The sequence below is a fragment of the Motacilla alba genome, chromosome 2, assembly GCF_015832195.1.
Source record: "Motacilla alba alba isolate MOTALB_02 chromosome 2, Motacilla_alba_V1.0_pri, whole genome shotgun sequence".
Lineage (NCBI taxonomy): Eukaryota > Metazoa > Chordata > Aves > Passeriformes > Motacillidae > Motacilla > Motacilla alba.
In genome coordinates, this window is record NC_052017.1 from 20,292,784 (window position 1) to 20,320,467 (window position 27,684).

General features: G+C 38.7%; 1 protein-coding gene across 1 annotated transcript in view; it reads left to right on the top strand.

Annotated features, from left to right (window-relative positions):
- Nucleotides 1-27,684, top strand: part of CUBN (cubilin) — a 142,694-nt gene that overhangs the window by 17,043 nt on the left and 97,967 nt on the right. The window contains exons 14-27 of the mRNA XM_038127092.1: nt 502-733; nt 1,942-2,123; nt 2,920-3,082; nt 3,274-3,464; nt 7,403-7,559; nt 8,324-8,502; nt 8,965-9,127; nt 9,377-9,593; nt 10,593-10,723; nt 18,671-18,857; nt 22,482-22,642; nt 23,159-23,340; nt 24,011-24,167; nt 26,657-26,844. Of these exons, the coding sequence (XP_037983020.1) occupies nt 502-733; nt 1,942-2,123; nt 2,920-3,082; nt 3,274-3,464; nt 7,403-7,559; nt 8,324-8,502; nt 8,965-9,127; nt 9,377-9,593; nt 10,593-10,723; nt 18,671-18,857; nt 22,482-22,642; nt 23,159-23,340; nt 24,011-24,167; nt 26,657-26,844 (2,490 nt within the window). The remainder of the gene's footprint in view (nt 1-501; nt 734-1,941; nt 2,124-2,919; nt 3,083-3,273; nt 3,465-7,402; nt 7,560-8,323; nt 8,503-8,964; nt 9,128-9,376; nt 9,594-10,592; nt 10,724-18,670; nt 18,858-22,481; nt 22,643-23,158; nt 23,341-24,010; nt 24,168-26,656; nt 26,845-27,684) is intronic.

The window sequence follows — 27,684 nt, forward strand, 5'->3', positions numbered from 1 at the left end:
TATCCAGAATGGGCTTTAGAGACACTGATTTTATTTGTGCAAAACAAGATCATTGAACCTTTTAAGTCCCATTACAACACTTCAACCATAGCAAGGGTGAAAAATACTAATTATCTGATGAAAAAAATCTGCCTAGGGAAACCTGGAATAAAGTTTTTTATGCTGTGTTTCAAGCTTTTCACATGGCTTGAAATTTACACATATATATATTTTGCACATATGATACACACAGGCAAATGGTCTCAATTATCAGTTTCTAGAAATCATGCTCTTTCCAGAAAATGTCACTGATTAAATTATCTGTCTGTCTATCTTCTCTCTTTCCTTTTGACCCTTAACATTCTTTGATATTCTTTTCTGTCCTGGAACATTTCAGGAAATGACATAAAAGCTCATAGATTCTCACAGTTGCATGGATACACATATCTGCTGTATAAAGTTTCTTCATAGATAGTGTCACAGCAGGAGAAAAGAGATATTTTGTTTTCTCTCTTCTGTTAGATTCTGCGTGTTACTTTCCCTTTCTTCCAACTGGAGACAAGTAATCAGTGTAACTCTGAATTCCTTCAAATCCATGATGGGCCTTCAGCATCAGTGCACATGCTTGGAAAATACTGTGGCTTCCCAGCTCCTACAGAGCTTCTCAGTTCCCACAACTCTCTGTATTTCTGGTTATACTCAAACCACACCATTACTGGAGGTTTTACTGTTCATTGGGAATCTCAGGATCCTGGTAAGTTGATGAAATGCAAAGCATCTTCATGGCTTTGGAGTAAAATGAATTTCTTATTTCCTTTGATTAGGAAACATTAGGAACAGAAGGGCAGTATTTTTCAAGGGAGTGAGGCTGAAATATATCACTTGAAGATACTTTCAAACTCTAGCTCTAGGCCTCTGCATGAATAGCTTTCTGCTGTTTTTGAGGCTGCTTTACACGTCCTGTGAGGAATCCCCCAAAGAGCATGTGTTTCTGGGGATAACATTCATTTAGTCAGTTTTCTTTTGTCACAGAAATATCTCATACTTAAGCAAGCAACTTAATGGTTTGTTTTGCCACTGACAATTTACAACAGCCTAAATGTTCCAAACATGATAGATTATAGGGAACTGGATTTTAAAGAATGTGTGAGGTTTTTGGTGTGATTTCTTGTACATTTCTGCCTAAATTCTTGATAATGGTGATTGGGTGATTGTTCCAGATGGTCTGGCAATGCATTCCCAGAGATAAATTTCAAATCATCTCACACAACATTGAGGTTACTTCAGTGTACAGTGTATCATCTAGAAACAAAATAGTGCATTGGGTTGTGTTTTGAATGAACCATAGAGTAAAAAATGCCATTTCCTAATTTCTAGAAATGTTTCTTGAATTATTTTAATATGATTTTTGTGGGGTTTTTTTCTTTCAATTGTCATTATTAGAATTAATACTTTGGGTACTGAAAAGTGAAAGCAGATATTTTGGAGGAAAAAATAGCACTAACAAAAAAAAAGAGCAAAGAGAGCAGTATGGATGAGAAGATTTCCTTTCCTAGCTATTTCCTTTTTTTTTTTTTTTCTTTTTAATGGAACTAGTCTTGTGATAGGATAAAAAATGGAGACTATTTACAAAAGTACAGAAATTCAGATTAATTTTGTAAATCCAATCCAAACACAGTGCTTCTGATTATTCTTCTTAAGACATGTTCATCATAACTGGGTAAGAATCTTTCTTTTACTGTGCAAATCAGGAAATATTTGGAATTCTCCTTTTAAAATTGCAGAATTAACTGCAAAATTTAAAGCAAGAAGAAACTTGCTGATTTATTTGGCTTGGTCTTTTTTTTTTTTAATTTATTCTGACCCCAAAGTGGTAGGTAGTTTTGACACTACAGGACAGTTCATCTTCTGCCCTGACATGTGGTGATAAATACTCTGTTGTTCCATGTCTCTTTCTGTTAGAATGTGGCGGTGAGCTGACAGGTACTTATGGCTCGATAAGCTCTCCAGGATATCCTGGTAACTATCCTGTAAACAGAAATTGTTTCTGGACCATCTCAACCAGTCCTGGCCTTCTCATCACATTTGCTTTTGGCACACTGAGCCTGGAACACCATGACAATTGCAATTATGACTATTTAGAGGTAAAGTGTAATTATGAATCATGACAACATTTTGTGGATATGTTATTGTGAAACAAGATATTTCATAACTTTTTTATGTACAGAAGGGGACTGTTTGAAAATTTAATCCTGGGTCAAAATGCTTTTTTAAATTTATGTATTCCAGCCATCCATGCACAATCAGAGCCAGTAGGACAGAAAGGGGATGAGACCTGCTTCACTGAAGTCGGTGGAAGTCCTGTGACAAAAAGGATGGGATTCAGGCCAAATACTTGTTGGGAAGCTTTCACTTTCGTACAAAGTTCAGTCTCCAAACTCCTTGTCAAATGTCAACCCACAGAGAATTCATGAGCCTATGGGAAACTATTCAGGAAAGGGATCAAAGACTAATAGATTCATATCCTAGCTCACACAGCTGTCCACAACTTGATGTATGAGCTTAGGGCTTTCTGTCTAGTGTGACCGAATGCTTACAGAATTCAGCAATACCTTTTCATGGAAATGAGAAGCCAATTTGGAATAGCATGTTGCGTGCAATGCAGAGCATGATTTCAAGAAAGCAGTTCAATAGTAGATCTCCTGATACTTTTTTTTCCTTTCACAAAACCCTTGATAACTCCTGGTAGCAGCATCACAGCTATGCTGGTGTATCTGTTTCTTGGTTCCTCTGTGTTGGGAGCAAACTTCCTATGAGCTTTCCCACCACCCACCATCCATAATACCTCTGGGGCCTCAGAGATAACTTAGGGAGTGTTGGTACTGTTCACAACTGGCACACATATGATAATCCTAAATGTTGATCTGTCATTGTGTCTAGATTCGAGATGGTCTCCTTCCACAAGACCCTGTCCTTGGTAGATACTGTAGCACTGGATCTCCACCCCCACTCCAAACCACTGGTCCATATGCATTTATTCATTTTCACTCTGATGACTCAGTTACTGATAAAGGCTTCCATATTGTGTATACAACATCTCCTGGTAAGTAAAACACTCAGGATTAAAGGTCAGTCTGTGTCATTCTCGAGATAGAGATAACGCATGAATGGATGTAATTGACACTTGCTCTTTAATAATACGGTAATTCTTTTTTGATTTGCAGACATTGTACAGAGGCAGCCTCAAAAGGAGTTACTGTACTTATGAGTATCTCTTTTTTTTTCTTACTACAGCAGAACCAAGTTGTGGAGGAAATTTCACAGAGAGTGAAGGGGTTATCACATCTCCTTTCTGGCCAAACCCTTATATCAACAACCGACAATGTGTTTACATTATCCGACAGCCAGAGGATGAAAAAATATTCCTCAACTTCACCCATTTGGAGCTGGACAGTCATAGTGGTTGTTCAGCAAATTATATAGAGGTGATTCTCTTAATCAGTTGATATGAAAATTTGATTGCATGTGTGTAGAAGAGCATGGATAACCTCTGTCCCAATGGCCACTGCAGAAATAGGTGTTAATCAAACACTAAGTATATGAATTTACTAGGGTCCAAAAGTCACAGGGGCTGAAAGAGCAGGATGGTGCATTTGGAGTGAAGCAAAGCTAAGAGAACAAGAAAATATATCTAGCTTAACTCTACTTCTTAATAGTCTGTACATGATTAAGGGGGAGTTTGAATATTTAGTAAATGAATGTCAACTGCAAGAAAAAAAAAATTAATGCCATAGCTGCTATGCAGCATTTTCTGGAGTCAAAGTGTTATATGGAAGATTTTGATCTGACACTAAAAGGAAACACCATATAAATATTTATACACACATTTGCAGGGAAGTGGTTGAATTACCATTTGTGGAGGTATTTATAAATGTGTAGAAGTGGCACTTAGGGACATGACTTAGTGGTGGGCTTGGCCAAGCTTGGTTTGCAGTTTGACTCTAAGATTTAGAGGTCCTTTCCAACCTTAATGATTCTATGACTCTATATACATATGTAAAGCTGGGAGTTTTTATTGTTGCCATAACTGAAATCTTACAAGTCTAATTCAAGAATTGTTCTTAGTCTAGATCTAACTGGCAAAGAAAACAAAATGGTACAGTTGGAATGTTTCTATATGGAAAATGTAATAATAATGCAATACTAATGTCAGTACTTAGTGCGTTCCACTGGAGGTGACTTTTTCTTTTACTCCTAGCTCTCTCTTCATCGGTTTGCAATGTTGTGTTACATACAAATTTACAGCTGTAGGGTGCCTTTTAAGTATATGAGATACTGTGTTTTCATTTTCTTTGTTATCCCTAAGCCCAGTTTCGTCCAGCTGCAGTTCTGCACCCCTGGAGCTGGCCGCGGGTGAGGTCTGGTGCAGCGCTGTGCAGGCCAGGGAGCAGGGCAGCCCTAGGCCATGGGCACGGACAGGATGGGGCAGAGGCAGGCCAGGATGTGAGCCACACGGGGGAACCTGGCTCAGCAGAGCCAGTGGCCAGGCAGGGCAGTGCTGTGGGGAGACGGAGACTGACCGGGCTGCAGGTTAGCTGGGGCAGGGACTGACAGCCCTGTGGGGTCCCTTCAGCCCCTCCTGAACAGTGGCAGGCGTAGGGTCCAGGAGGAGACAAGGCTGGCCCCAGTGAGTCGTGGTGGTGCCCTCAGAGCCTGACAAGCTCTCAGTGTTGATGGCCTGTGTCTCTTCTCCTATCAATGCATCCCTGCTCTCTGCGTCGTGTCCCCACTCTCCACGTCTCAAGGCCTCTGCTGTCGCACCCAGCCTGTATTTCTCTGTACAGTCACAAACACTTCATCCCGCATGGGATGGCTGCTGGGTACTGCTGCCTGTATAAAACTGTGCTTGTGCAGGGCTAAACAGAAGGAAAACAAGCTGGGCACAGTCAGTGATTGATTTGCAAAGGTACCACCACAGCTGAAGCAGGTGGGAGCCATCCCTGTGGCCCCAGAGCAGGGTCCAGCACTGCCAGCCATGCAGCTCAGTGGCAGCACAGGTTGGGTTTTGTATGGAATCTCTTCTTGACCAGTGAGGAACAGGCGCCTGTAAGCTCTGTGCTGTTGGTCTATTTTAAAAGATGTTATTGTGTTGTCATCGTTCCCTTCTCTCCTCCTGTAATTCAAAGACCTAGGTTGGAATGAAGTGTAATTAGTTTCTGAAATGAGAGGGGAAGTGTGTTTAATGAAAACAGACAGCTTTTGTTTGTTTGGCCTGCTACTCCTCTTGCCTAATTGCTGGCAAAACAGCAGCTAAATTCACAGCAGCCACAAAAACAAAACCATTTCTGTTGAACTCCATCGGTTTGTATTAGTTCAGCAAGGCATTTACCTCACTGTTTGCTGATCAGTCACAAGCCCTTCAGTTTCCATGTGCTTCTGCCCTCCTCTTCTTCCTGCCCTCTCACTCTGTGGCTCAGCCCAGAGCAGAGAAATCAGACTGACATTTTCTGGCTGGGACAGTCAGTAAAACCAAAGTACTGTGCTCTGTTATTAAGGCCTAATTTTTTTCACATGGTCTTTTGTAAAATACTCTCCCACTGGTTCATCTAGGGAGATACCTTTGGGTGTTTAAGTTACTTTAAAAGTCATTCTCCAACAACTCTTTTGTCACTTTGGAAAGGTGCAGATTATTCCATTCCCTGGCTCAATCAGGAAATCTGTAGACTTTGCACCAGGACCAGACACAGCTCACAGCACTTGCTCAAGGAGGGATGTTTAGTTTCTTATTAAGGAAGGCATCTGCAATAAGAAAATAGAGACAATAAAACTTATTTGAGAAAGGCTGTGACATGATGATGCAGAGGTAAGATACTAGCCAAGGCAGCCCCTTTTTACATGCTGTCCTTCTAACTCGCAATAGGAGATATTACTCACATACATGGTTTAGAGAACCTGTTATTTTTATCACTACTCACTGGACTATATAAACAAAAAAATGTAAGGAGAATCAGCTCAAGAAAAACATGTGAACTCCTTTGAATTACCACTCTGGAAATTTTCACTGCTTTCCAAAGATTTACTAAATATTTTGGCACAGATTCTGATGTCAGCTTCTCTGCCGTAAATCCAGAATAATTCTGTCACCTTAAACTCAAATTCCAGGGAATTTGGAAATATCTGTTAGTCAGAAAGCCATCTCACCAGCTTGAGACTGCAAAGCTGGGCAAGCAGGCCTGTTCACCAGGGCACTCATGAGGGTTCCTTTTACCTTCTCTCCCAGCCCATGGATGAATATACCTGAGGAAGAAAGAATTGGTGATGAGAGGGGACCTGAAAGCTGGATGTCCCTGGTTTGCCAGTGAACTCACTGGAATGATTTTTTGGCTTTGACAGCATGTAGATGCATTTAAAAGCAGTTCCATTTACATGAACTACCACAACTTTTACAGCAGAAAAAAGGTGCTTTGTTTTTGGGAGCATCTTTGGGACAAAAATTGCATTTTTTGCTTGGGCAGAGAGCAGAGGACCCATCTTTTGGACTTCAGGTTGTTGTTGCCCGCTTGAAATGAGATGGACACCTTAGAGATATACCAGGGTTCTGCCTGGATCCCTGGATGTAGCTCTTCTTACTCATGGAATGTGGATTCAGGTTCTGAAGTCTTGAGGTACAAATAAGTCTTTCCCATCAACTCCCCTTGATAATCAGGATTTATAATCAACTTTACGGAAAATATATAAGATACATTTCTCCTTGGATTAGCAAATTGATTGAGGTCAGTAAAAATGCAGTGGAGAAGATAAAAGCTGGATTCTTTGATGTAGCCTCATTGCCATTATCATGCATTGAACCCTTCAGCTAAAGGAGTGAAAAGATGTCAGTGTGCTTCTTTACTGCTTTAGGGACTTGGAGTGCATCTCCTGTTAGTGAGCTGTCTGCCTGAATTGATGTATGGATGCAGATGCTTGTTCTGGAGAAGTGCCATACAAAAATCACAGGAAACTTCATGGCCAGAGCAAGAAAATAAAAAATACCATTTTCTTTCCGCAGCAGATTTTAGTGCTGGCAAAAATTTCACAGCTATCATTAGTGAGCACCTTACCTGTCTCTCTCATCCTAAAGGTGTCACTTTTGAAAATATAGGCCCAAATAGTGCTAAAACCATGGTTCACAGAGAAGATCATTTAATCCTAATGTCCTATGACAGCAGCATGTGTTTGTGTCTTCTGTGCTGATCATCTGATTGTTCCTTTGAGCTCTCATAAGTCCTGTGCTTGTGCCAGTAACAGTGATGGCTCCGTGCCCCTCTCATAAATAGGTAAAACAGCTTTTGTTATGTGGCAGCTCTTGGGAGATTACAGTTTTATCTGGATATCAGATCCCGGTGCTTTTATGATCTAACACTTTCCTCTTTTTGATGACTAGGTTCGAGATGGTGACAGTGAGATGTCTCCTCTCATTAGAAAAATCTGTCATAATACACTCATGTCTGCAATCACTTCTACCAGCAGTGATCTCTGGATCAAATTCAAGTCTGATGCTTCTGTGCAGAGAACTAGCTTCAGGGCTATTTATCAAGTTGGTAAGTGGAACTGGTCATTTGCACAGTGAACTTCCCTGTAATTTGGACACTTTCAGTCTTTTTCATGATATATTGTTCATATAGTAGGTTAAAGACAAACTGCAAAAGAAAGGACAGAACAGAGTCAATTTATTTATTTAAAAAGATGTATGCAGTAGGTTTGCTGTAGGCACTCCTAGCATGCTTGAAAACAGGCCCTTTGTTGCTTCTGACCTTGAGATTACCTCAGATGGTTAGAGCGTGGTGCTAAAACAGCAAGGTTGTGGGTTTGATCCTCATATGGGCCATTCGTTTAAGAGCTGGACTTGATAATCCTTGTGGGTCCCTTCCAACACAGAATATTCTGTGATATGATATTAATGATTCTTTGATATGGTACTAATGATTTATCACTTGATGTTGAAATACCAAAGATGTCATAGCTTCAATTCTGCCTAATTTTTTTTTACTTTCACTTTGCCTGTCTTTAAGTTCTTAACCACCTACAAGCCTGTCTGTGAAAGGAATGAGCCAAATCAATTCGTTTTCATGGGAACAGTCTGGTCTTCTGCACAAGCATGTTTATGCTATACCCACAGTAATTTTCCTTTTAAATATGATCACTTGTGTGATCTGTAGTAGCTGCTGTAATAAGATAGCTTAGGGTTTAGGGTGGGTTTTCTTCTAATTTCATAGTGTTACTTGATACATACCACGCGTCATCATTACAATACATTCCTTGAAATCATTAATCACAAGTACTGATTCCTGGTGTCTCTTGGCAGCCTGTGGAGGTTCCTTGTCTGGAGCAGGCACAATCCATTCACCTTATTACCCCAGGACGTCCCCTCACCCAAAGACCTGTGAGTGGATCATCTCCCAGCCAGCTACCAAAGTGGTGATTCTTAACTTCACCGACTTTGACATTCGAGATACAACCACTTGTGATTCGGACTACATCGAGGTAAGGAACCATACACATGCATTATGAACAGTAGGTATGTATCTGCAAGTTCCTTCTAATCTTCATCTCCATCTGAGTGGAAGTTCTTGACAGGCAAGCACTCTTTCCAGCAATCACAAAAGCTTTTCCAGGCTCATAATGGGATCCCAAACCTTTTCTTGGTTCTTCAAAGATGTTATGACTGTTTTGATAATCAAAGACAAGTATCAGGTATCTTTAAACAGATAGGCCTGGTTTGGAAGGTTTTTGTGCCATTTACTGCTGAGGGTATAAGATCTCATCTTTTCTCTGTTCCTCTGATAGGCATAAGGTTATATTTTATGTGCCTGTAGTAGGGTAGAAGAAAGGGTAGGGCTGACTTCCTAAGAATCTCTTTTATATAGTTCTTAAGAATTACTTTATGCTTAATACTTGAATGTAATAAAAAATTCAATAGGATATTTTGAATACACTGTTCTTCAGGTCAGAGATGGCAACAATGGAGACTCTCCTCTTTTGGAGAAATACTGTGGTACAGCTGTACCCTCTAGAGTGCAATCCACACGGAACAATCTCTATATCAAATTCAGAGCTTCCTCACTTACCAACCTTGGCTTCAGAGCTCAGTACTGGCCATTAGATACAGGTAAGGATTGTTTTGCTGTTGTCTGTGTAGACTGTTGGAACTTTCCTAATTTTCCCACAAACTGAAAACAACTGTCAATCAAGTTTTAGGATGGTGTGACGGGAGATAAATTCTGAATCAGTTACCATGTAGTATGCATCAAGAAAAACAGACTATGAAATCTCAGAAAGTAAAGTAACAAATTTTATAAGTGTCTAACTGTTTTTTTTATAAACATATCATTTAACCTGATGTTTTAAATCTCTGCAGTATGTGGAGAGACTCTCACTGGACCATCAGGAACCATTACAAGTCCTGGTTATCCAGATGTGTACCCTCATGGGATTAACTGTACCTGGACTATCAATGTTCAACCCGGCTACTTTATCCGCTTGACATTCACTTCATTTAACTTGGCATTTGATTATAGCTGCAGAAAGGATTATCTTGAAATATATGACAACAGCACTGTGCAAAAATTGGGAAGGTAAATATGTCCATTAGCCTACAGACCTGTGTTACTGTGGAGTGAGCACTGCTCTGTTGGTCTTGACATTCAATTTGCTTCCTTAAGTTTTGTGTGTAGATTATTTTCTTCTCATCTCAGAAACAATAGCAGCAATTTCTCTGCTAAGATAGCAAAGGCAGCTTGCTACTTGACCATGGAATGAGAAGCACATTTAATAAATAATATATTGGGAAAAACTAAGTCGGATCTAAAGGATAACTCCTGTAAGGACAGATCTTTGTCCCACTCCAATAACATTTTGATTTATGGAAAATAAATTGAAAAGCATTTATGTATCTTTGCCCAGAAAAGACAGGACTTTAAAGGCTTGCAGAAGTGAAAGAAAGATTACTTAAAAGGCTGTACTTTTGACTATCTGCAAAAACTAGATGCACAATCTGCATTTTATGTGATTTGGTTTTCATTTTCTTCTGATACATGATTTTATCTTAGTGAAGAATATTTTCTATTATTTCACTTCCCCAATTGGTTTATACACAAGGTTTTATTGCTGCCCTGGAAGTCAAGAACATTTGAATTACTTGGGAACAGTATCCAGCTGCAGCTATAGACTGTAAAATAGTTGGCTGACATGGCAGTACTTGGAAAATAAGAGCAAATGATTGTCATAATGAAGAACATTTTGCTATCTTAGTCTTTGGCCAGCCACTCTGACTCCTACAAAAGAACAGAGTATTTTGTAGGTACAGCACAGTATAAATTCAATAAGAATTTGACAATTTTATGTAAGTCAGAGTTTCTTTGATTTTGCCACGCTTCAGATTTGTACCTTTGTACATGTAGTGTGCTATTTAGTCCCATGATACAGGGTATATATGCCTGGGATCTGTATCATCCAAAGGAGACAATTGTGTATGTGTAGCTATTCAAACGTCATGGGAAAGCTGAATTCTCTTCCAGTGATGCAGATGCTTTATAAAGTACTGCCATTCAATTTGGGGTATCTTTTTGCTGCAGATACTGTGGAAGATCAATTCCACCATCTCTCACTAGTGGTGGCAATATGATGACGTTGTCCTTCATGACAGATCACAGCATTGCATCTGAAGGCTTTTCAGCTAATTATATCTCCCTGGATGCATCCAAAGGTAATATGTCAGTCTGTTCATTATGCAAATTAAATGTTTTCAGCTGTCACTGTAAATAACCACTACAAGAAACAGAAACATTATTTTCTGTGTTGCCAGAAGACTTTCTGGTGCCTCTTCTACTCCTTCTATTCATTCTGCTTTATTCAAAAGCTTTTTTTACTCCCTAGGAAAGCAGAAAGCAATTTCTGTAAGCAGCATTGTTGCTTTCTTTAAAAAGTCAGTAAGAGCTGACATGGCAGAACTGCATGAATTATTCAGGAAGAGTATTTTCTGAATTTTCTTTGTCCATTCTGAACTGAGTATGTGTGATCCAGGAAACTTAGTGATCACGGACAACTCACTTGAATGGGAGACTCTTGGGTGCCATAAAAAATTAATTTAGTCTCTCTAAGGTTCAATATTAATGGTGGGTAAGGAAAGGTCAATTAGGATGAAATTTGATAAAGCAGCAAAATAATCTGAAAGCACAAGAGATTTTTTTCATTACAACAGAGTGCAACACTTCTGTCTCCACCAGAGTTCAAAGCTCCTGTTATGCATTAAATCCCTTCTTTAAGTATTTTCTAAAGGGCCAACATTTACATCAGTGAAGTAAAGGAAGAATGACTGCTCATTCTCTCCATTCTGTTCTCTTTTGGACATTGGGAGGAATTTTTTCACAGAAAGGGTGGTTAAACATCGGAATGGACTGGCCAGGGAGGTGGTGGAGTCACCATCCCTGGATGTGTTCAAGAAATGACTGGACATGGCACTTAGTGCCATGGAAGGTAGAGGGACAGGGTCTGCCTAGCAGAACTAAACCACAGAAGAGGCAGAGTGGCACAAGGGAAAAAAAAAAAGTAAAAATGAGAACCGGGATGTTTGTTATCCATCACTAACCAGTTTATATGTGGTTTCTGTATGTGAGTGCAGACTACAAGGGATTTGTTAGATAAATACCAGAAACTCACAGTACTCATCTATGCAGCCATAAACTACTGTTCATTGCTTGCTCTTAGTTTCTTTATTTTTTCTAATTCCTGAATTTATTCAACCTGTTTAAAAACAGCACATTTTCCAATTCCTGACTGCTTTCTTGGTGATATCTTGGGAAAATTGGCTATTATTTTGTCTCTCAACATGTGTGTAGGTGAGACCAGTACAGATTTTGCTACTGTGATTTTATTCACTACAAGATAACTTACAAATCCAAAGAAACCATTTTCTCAGCTGCCTTCATTCGTATTTGAGTTACCTGGCATTGAAACCAAAAAGCCAGTACAAACAATTAAGTTTTAATGAGAACTATTGCAAGGAGGACATTTATATTTCTTAGAAAGTAATAGACAATAAAACAAGTTCTACTTTTAAAAATCTTTCCAGGAAAACTCTGTAGTTTGAAATCTGAATTCTTACTAGTGAGAAATTGGGAAATTCTCATCCTTATAAAGTCTTTTTTTAGCCTTTGTTTGCAACTGCAAACTAAACCTTCTGTAAATATCATTGTTGCTTTTTTTTCTTTTTATCTCACCTCAGATCACTATTTCATGGGTGGATGGATTCCTTCCTAAATATTCTTATAGCAACTTTTCTCAGAGTCCATTGAGTATTCTTTACTCAACATTAATCTGTATTTCTGTTTCTATTGTAACCATATCTGTTTGTGTCCTTTCAATGCTGTCCAGTTTCACAGTTCTGGCTCCTCTGTATTCCCCTCCTTTACCACCACCATGTGATTGGCTTTTCTCACCTTTCATCCAAAGCACTGCAATCTGTGTCGTGTGGAGTTCCAACTGCATCAATGCTCTCCCTGGAATGTTTTCAAACAATGCCTTAAAAATGCACATCTGCTGTCTCTTCAATGCTTTTAACAACTATATAATATGTTTCTATGAAATGAGTACTGTGTAATATATTAATCCAAATTCTGTATAACACCTAGGATTTTCTTTTCCCATAATGAACACAAATATCTTTGCTACTCTTCAGCCAATCTGCAGCAACTCTCAATTTGTTCTCACTCTTGGAACGATCGCTAGAATAAATGCTTTTTAATTTCAACCACTTCAGCTTGTATAAATATGGCAAAGTGGGAGATAGCTACTGAAACTTAGAGTAATAAACTTACAGAGAGAGGCTGAAACTATGATTTGTTTTTTTACAAAGATTTCTTTCCTTTGTTTCAGTACAAGTATAGCAGTACCATGAAGTTTTTATAAATACCAGAGAGCTAAAATTGATTTTTATTAAGAATAAAGTGTTTTGAAATATCTGTGGCCTGAGAGAAGGCAAACATGTATGGGTATGTGGATTTTGCTGTGAGAAGCAACTCCTCACTTCCCTGCAATCATATAAAGTTCAGTTTTCCCACTGTGAGATGTTTAGGTCTGATCTTCATCTCATGTATATCCAGTTACACTAAGGTAGCAAATTGCTAAGCATAATAATGTCTGAGAGATATACTAAAACTATGATGTTTTTCTTTACATCTGCTGCTAATTTAGATTTTTCTTCTGCTAAAGAAAATATGGTTCTAATAATGTTTCTTGTGCAATAAGAATTCTTCATATTTTTCAGTTGTGTTTTCTTAGCCAGCTAGAGCATAACCAGTATCAGAACTTGTCAAAGATGTTCTGGTTCATATTACACATTTCAATGGTCTTTTGCCTGGAGTTATTTCAGAGAGAATGAGCTATTGAAAACATGGACAAGATTGTCTCTCCTCCCCCTGCCAAATAAATCTGAGCTAAAAAAAGGATATGTAGGAGTAATTTTTTTTTTAATGCAAAATTAAATTAATTTTCTTCTCCATGCATCTTGGTAAACAATATTTTTTTGTTAGCATGGCTTATCTGTGTTATAATACATACTTGAAAAGTAGCCTGAAAAGAATAAAAGGCAAAGATATATTTCCTGCCCAAAAAAAAAAAAAATTGAATGCCATAAAATGCAGCCATGGTCATGGCCCATAAAGTGCAAACAATTGTTTTAACAGTCTGCCAGCCAGTAGCTGTGAATAGCTCATGCAGCAGCAATACAGATGGAAATCCTTCAGTCAGAGATGCCCTCATGGTACTCATTTTAAAATGTGTATCACCCACTTCAACTATAGGTATCTTGGATTCTTAGTTCTTTGTCATCCTTCTGTCATTTAAAAGGGAAAGTTGCATGGAATGCAAGGTAATATTTTGATTTGTTTCAAAAGTCCAAGTCTCAACTATCAAATAGATGAATGTCACAAAAGCCATGTAAGTGTTATGGTAGATTTTAGGGGTTTCTTCTGCCAATTTTGGCTGACCACATCACAAATAACCCATGTAAAAATATCAAAAAAATCTTTGAAAGACTTTAGTCCTTCCTGGAACTTTTGTGCAGAGTCTTGATAGACACAGGCCACAATTTTCCCATAGGATTAGTAGTGCAGTCAGTGCTATTATATTTTCCCCCTCAACTTCTTCACAAATAACTGGGAATTCATCTGTTTTACTTTGAAGTGGGATCTTGGCAGTGTGTTTGGTTGGTTTGTTTGTTGGTTTTCTGTTTGTTTGGGGTTTTTAGATTTTTTTTTATTTCTTTAGAGATGCCTAATTTCAGTCTTTCTGCTGGGAAAAGTTAACCATAACAAGGTTTTTGCAGATTGACTTCCTGATATATTTTTTATTCCTGGTTTTTCTTTGGCTTTGGTGAAAGATAATTCTCCTCATTATCATCCTGAATTGTGAATATTATTGATCATGATAGGTAATCTGGTTTTAAAAAGCTTCATTGTGGATTATATGTTACTTACTATGACTGTTTGGAGGAGCCAGAGTTTGAGAGGGATAAGGAAAGAGAAAAACATCTGTAAATCCATGAACTTAAAAGTGTTCCTGAAAGTATAGTATGGATTCGTGTGTCTTCTTCCTTGATAGCTGAGTACAAGTAGAGATCTTCATTCCCATCTTCCTGACTGAACCCAGTAATTGTAAGGAGCGTGATGCCTGGCTCTGGTCTTCAGCTGAATGAGCAATGATGAGAATGGAAAGTAATGTCTGACAAATGGGTTTGTGCAGAGATGTGCAGAGAATGGTTGAATGAGGTTGACCTCAGCCAGAAAATAAAGCTGACATCCTATATATGTCTTGGGCAACTGCTCAGCTCACCCCAAGTCTCAGGAAAAAGGCTCAACTGGCCAGCACCTGACAACTTGTTAGGCTGCTGTAACTTGGCAGTGTTTGATCAGGGCGTTAGTCTGCCTATAAAATCCAAAATATGTCAGTACAACTCCACAGCAGCAGAAGGCACACGGAGATTCTATTTGAACCATCATACGCAGTATTTTGAGGGAGTTTGGGTCTAACATGCTACAAAAGACCTTTGTGTGACTCCTGGGTAAAAATCAACTCCTCACTTCCCTGCATCTTCCCTAGCAGCAGTAACAGAAGGCCCTGAAATGCAGATGTGCTTTCACATTGCCTGTGGAGAGGCATATACTTCTTGTGATAGTTTCTTCTTTTTTTTTCCTAAACATGCATGGTACTACATAAAGAGTGAATATTTAGGGATCTCAGTTTTCCTTTGGTACAATGAGATTGAAAGAAAAATCCCCTGTTACTTACTGCACTATTGCTTGATTTTTGATTAATTGGGATTGTGGCAACTGATTAGAATCTCTTTAGGGGAAAAAACCTGGATATAATTTTCTACATTATGCATGATTGCACAAATGAGTCATACAAAAGCTGGCATTTTTCTCTGCTATTGGCTATGACAGTGGGGTACTGCCATTTATGGCATTTTTTCCAGAAAAGCTAACATATTCAGTACTAAAACCAGAAGGCAGATTGAATAGCTTTCAAAACCTCATACACTGGGCAAAGCAAGATATGTGATTGTCCTCAACAATTGCCTTCTGTTTTTAATGAGCTGTAATAAGTATCTTCCAACTAAACTGAATTAATGGTTTTTCCAGACATATAATAATGACATATACTATTAGACTGCATTCTGAACTTTGACAAAGGAGTCAAAGTACTTTTTTTTCCTGCTAACTTTGCTAAGTGTTCACAGAAGGGTCTGTTATTGCCCAAGCACACCCTCAAATGTTGTTAGTGAGGTGAGTGCTAAAGGGGAATGCCAGCTCTCCTGCTGAAAGTAGAACACCATGAATTAATCCAGTTACCAGAAAAGAGTTGGCTGTCAGAAAACATGGGTTCATCTATGCTTTTCTAAATCCTCATAGCAGCCAGCATATTCCATCTATACTTGGATTTATTTCACTGTAGCCAGAAGTCTAACATTTATAAGGCAGTCACTGTTCCATCTTCTGTATTTATTATCCCTTAGCTCATAAAGAAGATTGTTAAGTGAAATATAAAGCAGTACAGAGCATCCAGTTTAAAACAGCACTCTTGGGATATAAGTTTCTGTCTGGGTTCCTCCCAGGAAGAAAAACTTTGGTGAGGGAGGGAACCTGGACAATTCTGTGGAAATTATTAGAAGGGCTGATTAAAAAAATAAAATAATGGCTTCTGTGTGCTAATTTTACTGTGAGGGTTCTTATCTAGTACAGCAGTTTTAATATTCTACAGGTTGAATGCTGGTAGTCTCAGTCTCTGAGAGAGTAAAAATGGCAGTATTGCAAGAGCTCTAATCATCAAGTACACACAAGTCGGACACCTATCCTTCAAAAAGCAGGAGGAAATAATTAGTTAAAAAAAAAGTAACCTAATAAATATGCACAGATTTTCTTGTGCTCTTTCTCTAGTGGTCTCTTAGGAAACCTTGGGTCACATTTATAAGCCAGATTTCTAACCCCTCATCAGCATTCTCAAGAAAACATATGACTTGAGGATCTGGGGTTTGATGATAAGCCCTACATAGCATTAAACACCATGGGAGCTGGCAGCACAGCCATGGCATTATAAGGATTTACAAAGCAGCACATAGTTCTTATGGTGACCAGGACTAAGCTGTTGTTATAGGCATACATTAAAACATAGCGGTGATGGAACACACAAATGTCTAAAATTCTAAATAAAGACTTTCATAGGTAATGATTTTAGGTAAACTGGTGCATGAAACCTTTTTGATTTGTCAATACCAAAGCACAAGCCAATGGCAGAAAATTATTGATCTTTTTCTGTGTCCTGTTTCTCTGTTCTCCCCATGATGAATTAGGAGCATGAGTCTGGGAGCTGACTTTGGGAGTATTTATCCCACAGAAAATGTTTGCAACAGAGGCCTTCCAGGGGACCCAGAATGCAAAGAAAAACCACCATTAAAAATACAAAACAATACACAATTAAAAGCACAAGTGTTTTAGTAGTTAGAATGGCTAGAGAACAGACATGGAAATGACCTAAGACATGAAGGGCCTGAAGTGTAGCTCCATCCCTTTCCCCTAAATTATTGTGCAATTAAAGAGTTAAGCATAGACATTGCTACACTGCAGCTGTGCTGTGCTAGAAAGAAGATCTCAGAGATCTGTGGCAGCCAGCTTAAATGAATGTAGTTGAACATAATTTTTGCTCTCAGTTCTATTTATAATTAGCCTAAACCTGCCTATTTGGTAGGAACTATTTAATTTCTTATATTTGCAACCTGTGGTACCTGAAATGGGGAAATGGAGGACCAGAATGAGTTCCCAGGATCATCAAATCCAGGCCACAATTTTATGTCACTCCCCCTTTTTTCCTTCCTATGTCCATTTTTTTTTTTTTGTAGCTAAAAGCTACATAATGTGGACCCCTCCTTAAATTAATAAAAGTATCTTAAGAATGAGTGGACTGTTTTCTCCTTTCTGCATCTGTTATGCTGATTGGATTATTGCTCTAGAAACTTACTTCCTAATAAAAATGTCTCCTAATTTCCATGTATCTGTACTCATGGACATTTTTTAACTTCTTAATTTGTCCTGTCATTGATAATGTGCTCTATTTTTCCTTTCTTCATGCTTCGTGATGTTTATCTGCACTTGCTAAGCCAAACAAGTTAAGCTCTTCTACTGTCTCTTGCCTACCAATCTACTAATTTCCTGCCATCTCCACAATCTCTGTCTTACTTGTTCCCATTTGATTTTCAGAATATCAGTGCCCATGGTTATCCAAATTTTTCCAGGTGACATGTCACCATTGCCTCGTGCAGTGGCATCAGGATTTCCTGTTTTGCCTGAAAACACTGGGCATAGTTCACATTTCTTCTTGCCCTTTTTGCAGCCATATCACAAACTTTATTCATTGACTGTGATCAACTAATAGACTACAATTCTTCTTTCCAAACAAAGCTTCATGTTATTTTATAGCAAACATTTTTATTCCTAGACTTACGTCTTTGCTTTGAAAAGAGCTTCTTTTTAATTATTGACTAGAAGAAAACAAAAAAGGTAGTTCATTTAAATATAAAGTAAAGCTCTTAAGTAAAACTCTTGTACTTGTATCCTCAAACTCTAAGGATTATACAATTTTCTAACTTACTGTCACTTATAGCCCAGAAAATGGGAAAAGAAATTTAGATATAAAATACCCTCCAACAGTTTTGACCATGGGGAATGCTTGAAAACAATGTAGCTTCTCCTCATAGCTAGAAACTGTATTTAGTTTCCATCACCACTGCTTTTCAGAAATTTAGGAATCCTACCTTTTGTGTTCAGCAAGACATCCCTTTCAGTTTCCATTCTCTGCTTACTTGGGCTTTGGGACAAAGCCATCTAGGCAGGTGAAACTGCTTTTATGTTGCCTATTTATTACAGACACAGTGTTCTGGTAAAAACTGAACAAATCAACTCAAATGTAAGAAATCCCATGGAACAGCTGGGTCCTGGTTTTTGTTTATACTGTTGACATTGAGCAGTAAGATGTGTCCAGGAAGAGTTATAATGCACAGGAACACAGGATGTTTGCTCCTCTGCCTGTTGAAAATAGAAATTTCCTGTTAATTTAGCAGACATATGACATTAATTCATCTTTGTTTCTTTTCTTTTTAAAGTTTGCTCGCACAACTACACAGCTGACACTGGTGTGCTAACATCTCCCAACTACCCCAGTAACTACCCTGTGCGGACTGAGTGCATCTACACCATCTCAGTGGCAATGAACAGACAGATCGTGCTCAACTTCACCGACTTCACCTTGGAAGGGAATAGGCGCTGCACAGAGGATTATGTAGAAATCAGGCAAGGCTAATTATTTCTCTTGTCCTTAGTACTGATTTGTACGTTGTCCAAACCCACTTAAGCATGTTCAGAATCTTTATTCTTAACTATATCTCTTCCTGTCAATGTGGGAAAAGGACATACCAGAGAGCTTTAAAGGCTACTTTTCCCTGCTCTCATCCTGCCCTGTTGTCACCTTTCCCACTTGATAAATTCCAGTTCTGAGAGCAAGTGGAGTGTGTGGACTGTGTTCTCATGCACTGCATTTGGGTTGTTTTCCTTAGTGCAGAAACAAGGAGTTTTATTGTCTGTTTTGTTACATATTCTCCATGTTATTTGAAAGTTCATGTCAGTCAGGTGAAGTTCCAGGTGACTGGAAAAGGAGAAACCATTGTACCCATTCTTAAAAAGGGTAGAAAAGAGGACCCTGGGAACTCTTGACCTGTCTGCCTCACCTCTGTGCCTGGGAATATCATGGAACAGATCCTCCTAGAAGCTCTGCTAAGGCACAGGGAAGACAAGGAGGTGGCTGTAGACAGCCAGTATGATTTCACCAAGGGCATTCTTGGACCAACCCAGTGGCCCTCTGTGATGGAATGAATACATCAGTGGATGAATGAGCAGCTGCAGATGTCATCTGTGTGAACTTCTGTAAAGCTTTTGACATAGTCCCCCACAACATTCTTCTCACTAAACTGGAGTGATAGATTGGATGGGGGGATGGTTTGGAAGATGAGGAGTTGATTGGATTGTCACATCCAGAGGATAGTGGTCAGCGGCTTGATGTGCATATGAGATCTCTGACAAATGATCCCTCTGGGGTTTGTTCTGGGATCAGACTTATTTAATATCTCCATTAATGACATAGACAGTGGGATCAAATGCACCCTCAGCAGCAAGATTGCAGATGACATCAAGCTGAAGGGTGCAGCTGACACACCTAAGGACGCGATGCCATCCAGAGGGACCTAGATAAGCTTGACCAATTGGCCCATGTGAACCTCATGAGCTTCCACAAGGCCAAGTACAAGGTCCTGCTCCTGGTTTGGAGCAACTCTCAGTATCAATACAGGCTGGGAGTGAACAGATCAAGAGCAGCCCGAGGTGAGAGTAGTCAGGGTGCTGGTGGATGAAAAATCAGAGAATCTGGCAATGTGCCCTTGCAGCCCAGAAAGCCAACCGTATCCTAGGCTGCATCAAAAGCAGCATGGGCAGCAGGCCAAGAGAGGTGGTTCTGCCCCTCTGCTCTGCCCAGGTGAGAGAAACCCCACCTGGAATGCTGCATCCAGCTCTGGGGCTCCCAGTATAAGGACATGGACCTCTTGGAGCAAGTTCAAAGCAGGACCATGAAGACAATCAGAGGGCTGGAGCACTCTAATATGAAGACAGGCTGAGAAAGTTTGGATTATTCAGAAGAAACTTTTTACAATGAGGGTAGTAAGGCACTGGAACAGGTTGCCCACAGAAGTAGCTAATGTCCTATCCTTGGAAATGTTCAGGGTCAGGCTGGACAAGGCTCTGAGCAACCTGATCTATTTGAAGATGTCCCTGTTCCTTTCAGAGTTGGATGACATAGATGACCCTTAATGCCCTTTCCAAACTATTCCAAACTATTCCAAACCCAAACTATTCTGTATTCTATAGTCTAGAGTCTATAGTCTATATTCTATAGTCTATATTCTGTTTTATGTTTATAGTGTTTAGACAGTAGCTACTCTAGAAGGTAACAAGAGGACCATGTAAATAATCTGCTATATTTTTCTATACTGGCATCATCATTAAACTTAGGATACCAACCTAGTGATTTCTAGGAAATTTTACAGGACATAGACAAATAGAAGAAAGGAATATTTGCAGGAAGGTTACCTGCTCACAGTTCAGCAGCACCAAGTGCAAATCCTTTCTGCTGTGTGGCTGCAGATGGATTTGCAATTTGCAGTGTTGGTGCACCCAATCCTGTCCTTGTGAGCCAGCTCTCTGGGTGAACCACATCTGAAGAATGCAGTGTGTTTTTTCAGTCTGAGCATGCTAAGAGTTTCCATTACCTCACTGAGCACCATGATAAAGCTCATCCTGAACGTTATAGCAGATATTCTGTATGGGTTATTCCTTGGTAAATAGTATCTGCTTTTTAAAATCAAACAAAAATCTGCTTGCTGGAGTTGAAGTATTGAGATTCAGAATTCCATCCGAATTAGCTGGGTTTTTTCAGCTGTACATACCAACTGGAGAAAGTTATAAAAACCTGAAAAGCTTTCTCAATATTTTCTAAGTAGAGAATTTCATTTTTTTTCTTTTTAGAAAAACAATCTGAGATTAAATTAAATCTAACTTTATTTTAACAATTAACACTTTAATTTGGGGTGACCCAAAAGTGATTTTTTTTCCACTTTTTGACCTTAGGGACTGAAAACATTTATTTATAGCATAAATCTAACTTAGGTTTCACTGTGAAGCATTAAACAGGTTCTGAGATATGCACAGAACATTCTAAGTGCAACTCAGCACATTGCTACTGCCATAACTGGATTTTTAGAATGCCTCTTCAAACCTGATACAGTTAAATGGGGTAGCTACACAAGTCTTAGGTGAAGTGCTACTCATTTCTTGTCCTGAGGTGTCCTCTGATAAACTGCATTTAGTCAACTAAGAAAATTGTTCATCTGACCCCAGCTGCAGAGGCCAAGATGCAAGTCAGGGGAGGTTCTGGCACATTTCTTCAACTGCCAGTAACATGAGACAGCAGAAAGCAGTTTAAGCTAGGATGACAAGAAAACAGAGTGGCAAAGGCTAAGTAGAAATTTTTCTCAAAAGCAGCTGTAAACCTGTGAATATGCAATTGAAAGTACTACTGTCCACTTAAAAAGCATCATAGGAAGATCACACCATAAATAGGTATAAATAATCTGTTATTGTCCTACTGACCTGTAGGTTGATTGTAGTATGAAAATGCTTAAAGATGGGGTCAGGAAGGAATTGATAAGCAGGTTGTCACCCTCTTTTTTATTCCCATAAGGCATGTGCAGGAGACAAAACAGAACCTTAGCTGTGAATCCTGATTAAAGTATTAAAAAATGTTATGGAAATATGGACTGGAATAATTACTTAATTTATAAACAGGAAAATAAGTGGTTGTAGAACCAATTCTGAAGATTAAGAAAATATTTCAAAACATGCATCACATCAGTGAAATTAATTCAGGAATGAATTCCCATTTGTATCGTGGCAAATAAACATGTTTTTTTTAAAAATAAGTCAGCTCATCTAGGTTTGCACCAGGCTAAAGAGTGAGGAGTGAGAAAATTACTACTTCAAATTTGAAGATTACCTTTGGCTTCCCCAATGACTGTCACCTTGTATAATATAGAGAATACAGTCTACCTGAGACACTTCTCAAGCATGTCATTGTGTTGACACACTCAGGCTGCTGAGATGAGAGAGTGACATGCCCAGCAAGCAGGTGGTTGTGGTAGGGCTTATTACTGCAAGCAGCAAGACTCAATATTTGGTAGCAGTGTTTCTGCTGAAGATGAAGAGCCAGGATAAGTCTTTCCCAGGACTGAAAGAATCACAAGATTTTTTATTTGCTAGCATTTCTCATGGTATCTCTCTTTGACCAAAGGTTTTTCTTCTTTACCATTCTAGAGATGGAGGCTATGAAACTTCTCCTCCTCTGGGAAAATACTGTGGTACAGACCTGCCTCCTGTTATAATCTCTCATGGTAACAAGCTGTGGATAAAGTTTGTAAGTGACGTATTTGGCACAAGAAAGGGATTTTCAGCAGAGTGGGATGGTACCTCAGCAGGTAAAATGACTGCATCAAGTATAGAACTATTTTACACACCTTATTTTTGCTCTTTTCTTTGTGTTTAATTTCTCACTTTTTTCCCCCTCAATTTTTCTGTTTCCAATATTCTAAAGTCTATCTGCTAATTATATAGTGACATGTGTGCAGGCTGTTAAGAACGAAGATATTTCTTGAACCTTGGGCTTTCTTTTTTACTACAGAAAAGAGCATACTATTCCCTAGATATGAAGTAGCTTCAATTTTCTCTTATGTTTAGGAAAGCAGTAATTAAGAATTTAATGAAGAGGTTTCTAATTTCTGTTATTTTTCTATCAGAACCACCCTTCAAGTTAGATAGTTTGCTATGGGCTGTCTTCTGCTTCCAACATTGATGGCTGGATGCAGATTTTTGGGGCATTACTGAAGAAGTTCAGGGCATGTCAAGGAGATCAGTAGTGAGAATCGCACACGCCAGGTTTAATTCTCCCCTCCTCTAGTTGTTAAACATTGCTTTGCTTTCTCTGCTATTTTCAGGTTGTGGTGGAACTTTGACAACAGCTTCTGGCATCCTCATGTCTCCCAACTACCCTATGCCATATTACCACAATTCAGAGTGCTACTGGCTGCTCAAAGGAAGCCGAGGAAGTCCGTTTGAAATCCAGTTTGAGCAGTTCCATCTAGAACATCACCAGAAGTGCAGCTTTGATTACCTTGCGGTAGGTGCCCTGGGACACTTTGCTCCACAGGAGGCAGAGGAGTGTGCTGAGTACAAAGGCCAGGAAAAACACAGGGCCTTGGTTTTCAAATGGTCCCAAGTGAACAGACTCAGAATAGGAAAGCTCCATGTTGATGTGCTCCCTTCATCTCACGGAGTCATGAGAGGCAAGGCAGCAGTGTCTGTGTAGCTGCTGGTAAGAAAAGCGTTTATGTCTAGATAGAAAAAATTTGATAGATAGAAACAAGAATCTGTCTTTATCTTTTAAATTTTCTGTGTTTTGAACCAAGGCCTTAGTATTCTTTCTTAGTAAGTTATGTGGAACAAAGCACAATGCTGTCAATAACCATACTGTTAATACCAAATTTCATCTTTGAATTGTTCCATAAATTATTTGAATATTTCTAATGAAATTGAAATGGAGTGCTGTGTTCCCCTCTTGGTGACTAAGCCCCTAAAAACTCACTAGTATTCTGTTACTGGCTTCCTGTTTTTGCTTGTTTCTGAAATGCCTGCCAGGCTTCCTCTGAGCAGAAATGGAACTTAACCTCTTGTGTACCAGTAACATTTCCCAAAGCAGACATTTGTCAGGGGGGAATTAATCACACTTGTAATGTCATCAGCTTTATTATATTTTTATTTTTCTTTTTTGTTTTTGGTGTCATTTTTAGATTTATGATGGCAACAGCAGCAATGCTAGACAGCTAGGTAAATTTTGTGGAGATCAGATACCACAAACCATCCATTCCAGTGGAGACAGTGTGTACATAAAACTAAGGACAGACAACAGCCTGCAAGGTGGAGGTTTCTTAGCCAAATACAAACAGGGTAAGTAAAGGAAGAGGAGAATTTTCTACAGCTCTTGTCTGTGAAACTGCTCGCAGCCCATGATCTTACATATTTATCAGCACAGCAAAATCTACAGAGCATACCAACAACCCAGATTTTCTATTCTGGTACGCTTACAGAACACAGAGACCTAAAAATTATCTGCCCATCTACCTGTGAAGGAGATTATCTCCTCCTTAGGAGAAAGCTAGTAAGGTGGCTCTATTTCCATTACCTGCACCAGTGGCATATGCCACTCCAGATTCACTCAGAATAACAAATGCTGGAAGTCCATAACAGAGTAGATTTGACAGTTCTTGCTCTTCTGCTCCTTCAGGCTCCTGAATTTTTAAAAGAAAAGGCAGATATACTAATATTCTCTGATCTTAGAGCTGCTTTTGAGGAAGGATGACAAAGGATAATTGAGTTTCTGTCAGCCAGACTGCATCATTGTGGGTGCTTGGCATAATTTAGCCTATTGGGAACATTTTATAAAGCTTCATTTTTAATATCTTGTGGTAAGGGTAATACTTTTCTTGCAAACATGTTTTTTGTAAAATAGTAATACCCCAGAAATATCAGAATAATAGCATTTGGAGAAATATACAAGAAGACACATGACAAAGTTATTTTATTCTCAATCATAATCTGAATATAGTCCTGGTCTTTACTTTTCTCTTTATACACTTTATATTTTTAACAGTTAAATGCATATTGGAAAATATGTAATTTCATAACATACAAAGTGATTTGCAAGCATATTTGTGCCCTCTAAATACGACCTGCCCAAGTGACAAGGATTGTTATAGGTTTATAGATGTGAAGCTGTCCTTTGGACAATAGTAAATGGATTACAAAAAAACAGAGCTATTCATCCACGTGTGACACGTGTAGTAATTAGAAGAGGGAGGAAGCCTTGGCTCCCTCATTCCTTACAGATATCACTACCATGTACTTTTCAGACTGCAATGTCAAGAGGATATATTAGAAAAGGTTCCCTCTGCCTTTCATTAATTAAACAGAAAGAGCACTTTCAAAGCACTCAGATGTAGAACCTGAGCTATCAGATAATGTGATTTACATTCATATTTAATTCCTGAAGATGCATCAGAGAAAGCTTTTAATGGCTTGCCCAAAAGCTAAAATTATGTAGGCAGTATGTTGTAAAATAAGGATGCTTAGATACCAGATACATTTACATGTACATGAAAGAAATGTAATGATTAATTGGAAAACGTTGCAAAGGAAAACATGGTATCAAGTTACCATTCAAAGGCACCTCTGTGCCTGACATGTTTCTAATAAAATCCCTTTGGAAGGGGGTAGCAGATTTTACCTGTCTTGCATTCTTCAAAACCCATTTTGTGCTTTGTCCTGCCCTTTCAAAAAGTCATATGCTTCAGAATAGCTTTGCAGGCAAGCTCCACTCCACTCCACCTGACCCTGACCTTCAGCTGTATCCCAAGCATTTTGAAATACTGAAAACTCAGACCTTTAAATCGTTTGGATAGAATAAATAAAATATGCAGGCGGTAGGTGTACTCTCCGTGGTGAACAGTCATGCAAGTGAATCTCAGCTATTTCTGCTGTTCAAACACTGCAGATTTGCTGCACAAACCAACCAGCCTGGTCTGCTCCCTGCCTGTGCCCGCTTCCCTGGGCATTAATTACACTGCTCTGCTCCCAATACACATTGTATGCTCTCTCCAGACAAGGGATTGCCCACACTGATATTTTTTGTCTTTAGGGAAAGGTGGATACAGGAAAATGAGACTCACTGACCTAATGCCATAATGGTAATTTTGTTCTTTATCTAGTTTAGTTTATTTTCATTTTCTCTGCACTTCAAGGAAAGCTCTTATTATTGAAGGTGAATGGCCAGTCCTTATGCTAGAATGCTATTGAATGTCTCACAAGGAAAATCGTGGCTTTTTTTTTTTTTTTAATTTCATTATCACATTCTCTTCCTGGGGCTAGAAAGCCCAATAATAGTAGTGTACTTTCCATTAGTTTTTTTAGCCAGGGAGCATAATTTTTTCCTAGTTAGCAGAAATAAATCACTTCTATCTATTTGTCAATATTTGTTGAGCACCTCCCCAAATTGTTTCAAATCACAGGGTACATTCCCAGGATTAGTTAAAAAAAAAAAAAAAAAGAAAATGTGTTTCATGAATACCCATGTATTTAGACTTAAAGAAGACTGGCCAAAAATATGTATGTTCAAAAATAGGTACTGATGGGTTTGCAAGTGTCAGAAAAGAAGGTCATAATAATGCTGAAAGATGCAAGTTTGAATAGTTGGAATTTTGGTTGAAACATATACAATATGTTCTTTAAGAGGTCACCATTCTCTTTGTGCATGGCTTCTCTAATCTGAAAAAAAATATTTCTCACCTTGTAATGCTATCACTAACTTCAACTAGGAATTTTTGAGATATTGGATTAATAACACTGAACAAAAATTATCTATAACCACTTTGTTTTTTCAGTTTGTCATGAAGTGCTGACTGTTAATCGTAGCCATGGCATATTGGAAAGTTTAAATTATCCAAATAATTACCCATTAAATGAGCACTGCACCTGGACTATCCAAACCACCAAGGGGAACACTCTCAACTATAGCTTCACAGCCTTTGATGTAGAAGATGGATCTGACTGTGATCGTGACTTCTTGAAGGTAGGTGCTCAGATTCTAGAAACAAAATCAAGTCTTTAACAAAAAAGAAAAATAATAAGATTGCAGAAGAGCAAGGGGAAATTTATCTTATCTAAATTTAACCATTAAAGCTCAAGTGTTAAATCCACACTATTTAACCCTGTTTCCTCAGTGATCAGTAGGGAGTGAAGCATTGCTACCTCAAACAGGCATGTGCCTCGGAGAGGAGGAATCACTCTGCAGGTGCCTAGGTTGCTTCAGTCTAACTTCCACCTTGGATTAGATGCACTGGCTTTTATGGGCAAGGTGAGATGTTGTGATTCCAGCTTCATGCAAAGAAAGGGGAATCCTGAGATTAGTAAGGGGATTGCAAAAAGGCAGTGAACCCAATTATTTTCCTTTTGTTTTTATCGGAGGAGGAATGAGGAATGTTCAAAAACTTTGATAAATGTCTACATTTTTAAAGGGAGAGTTCCTGTGTCTCTTGTTTATACTTCACATAATTTATCTGCATCTTTAAAGGGACTAAAAGAAAATGAATGCACTCACAAACAAAATGTGACATTTTTAGGCAAATGAAACCATAGAGTCAATCTAAAACCAAGTACCCTTTATTTTAATTTCCTCAAAAAAAAAAGTTTTCTCAAAATTTTCTCAGAAAACTGAAAAGTTACTTTCTCTAAATTTTGTATTTAGTACTGTAGGATATAAAGGGTAGTCATGTACACTCTATACTGTGGATTATAATCTCCTGCCTACAATTTTGCTGTTTTGCTGGACTAATTCATCCTTCAGATCTCACCCTTGTACAGGATGCCAGCACACGGCCCCTGTGCTCTACTTAGGGTTTTGCACAAGAGG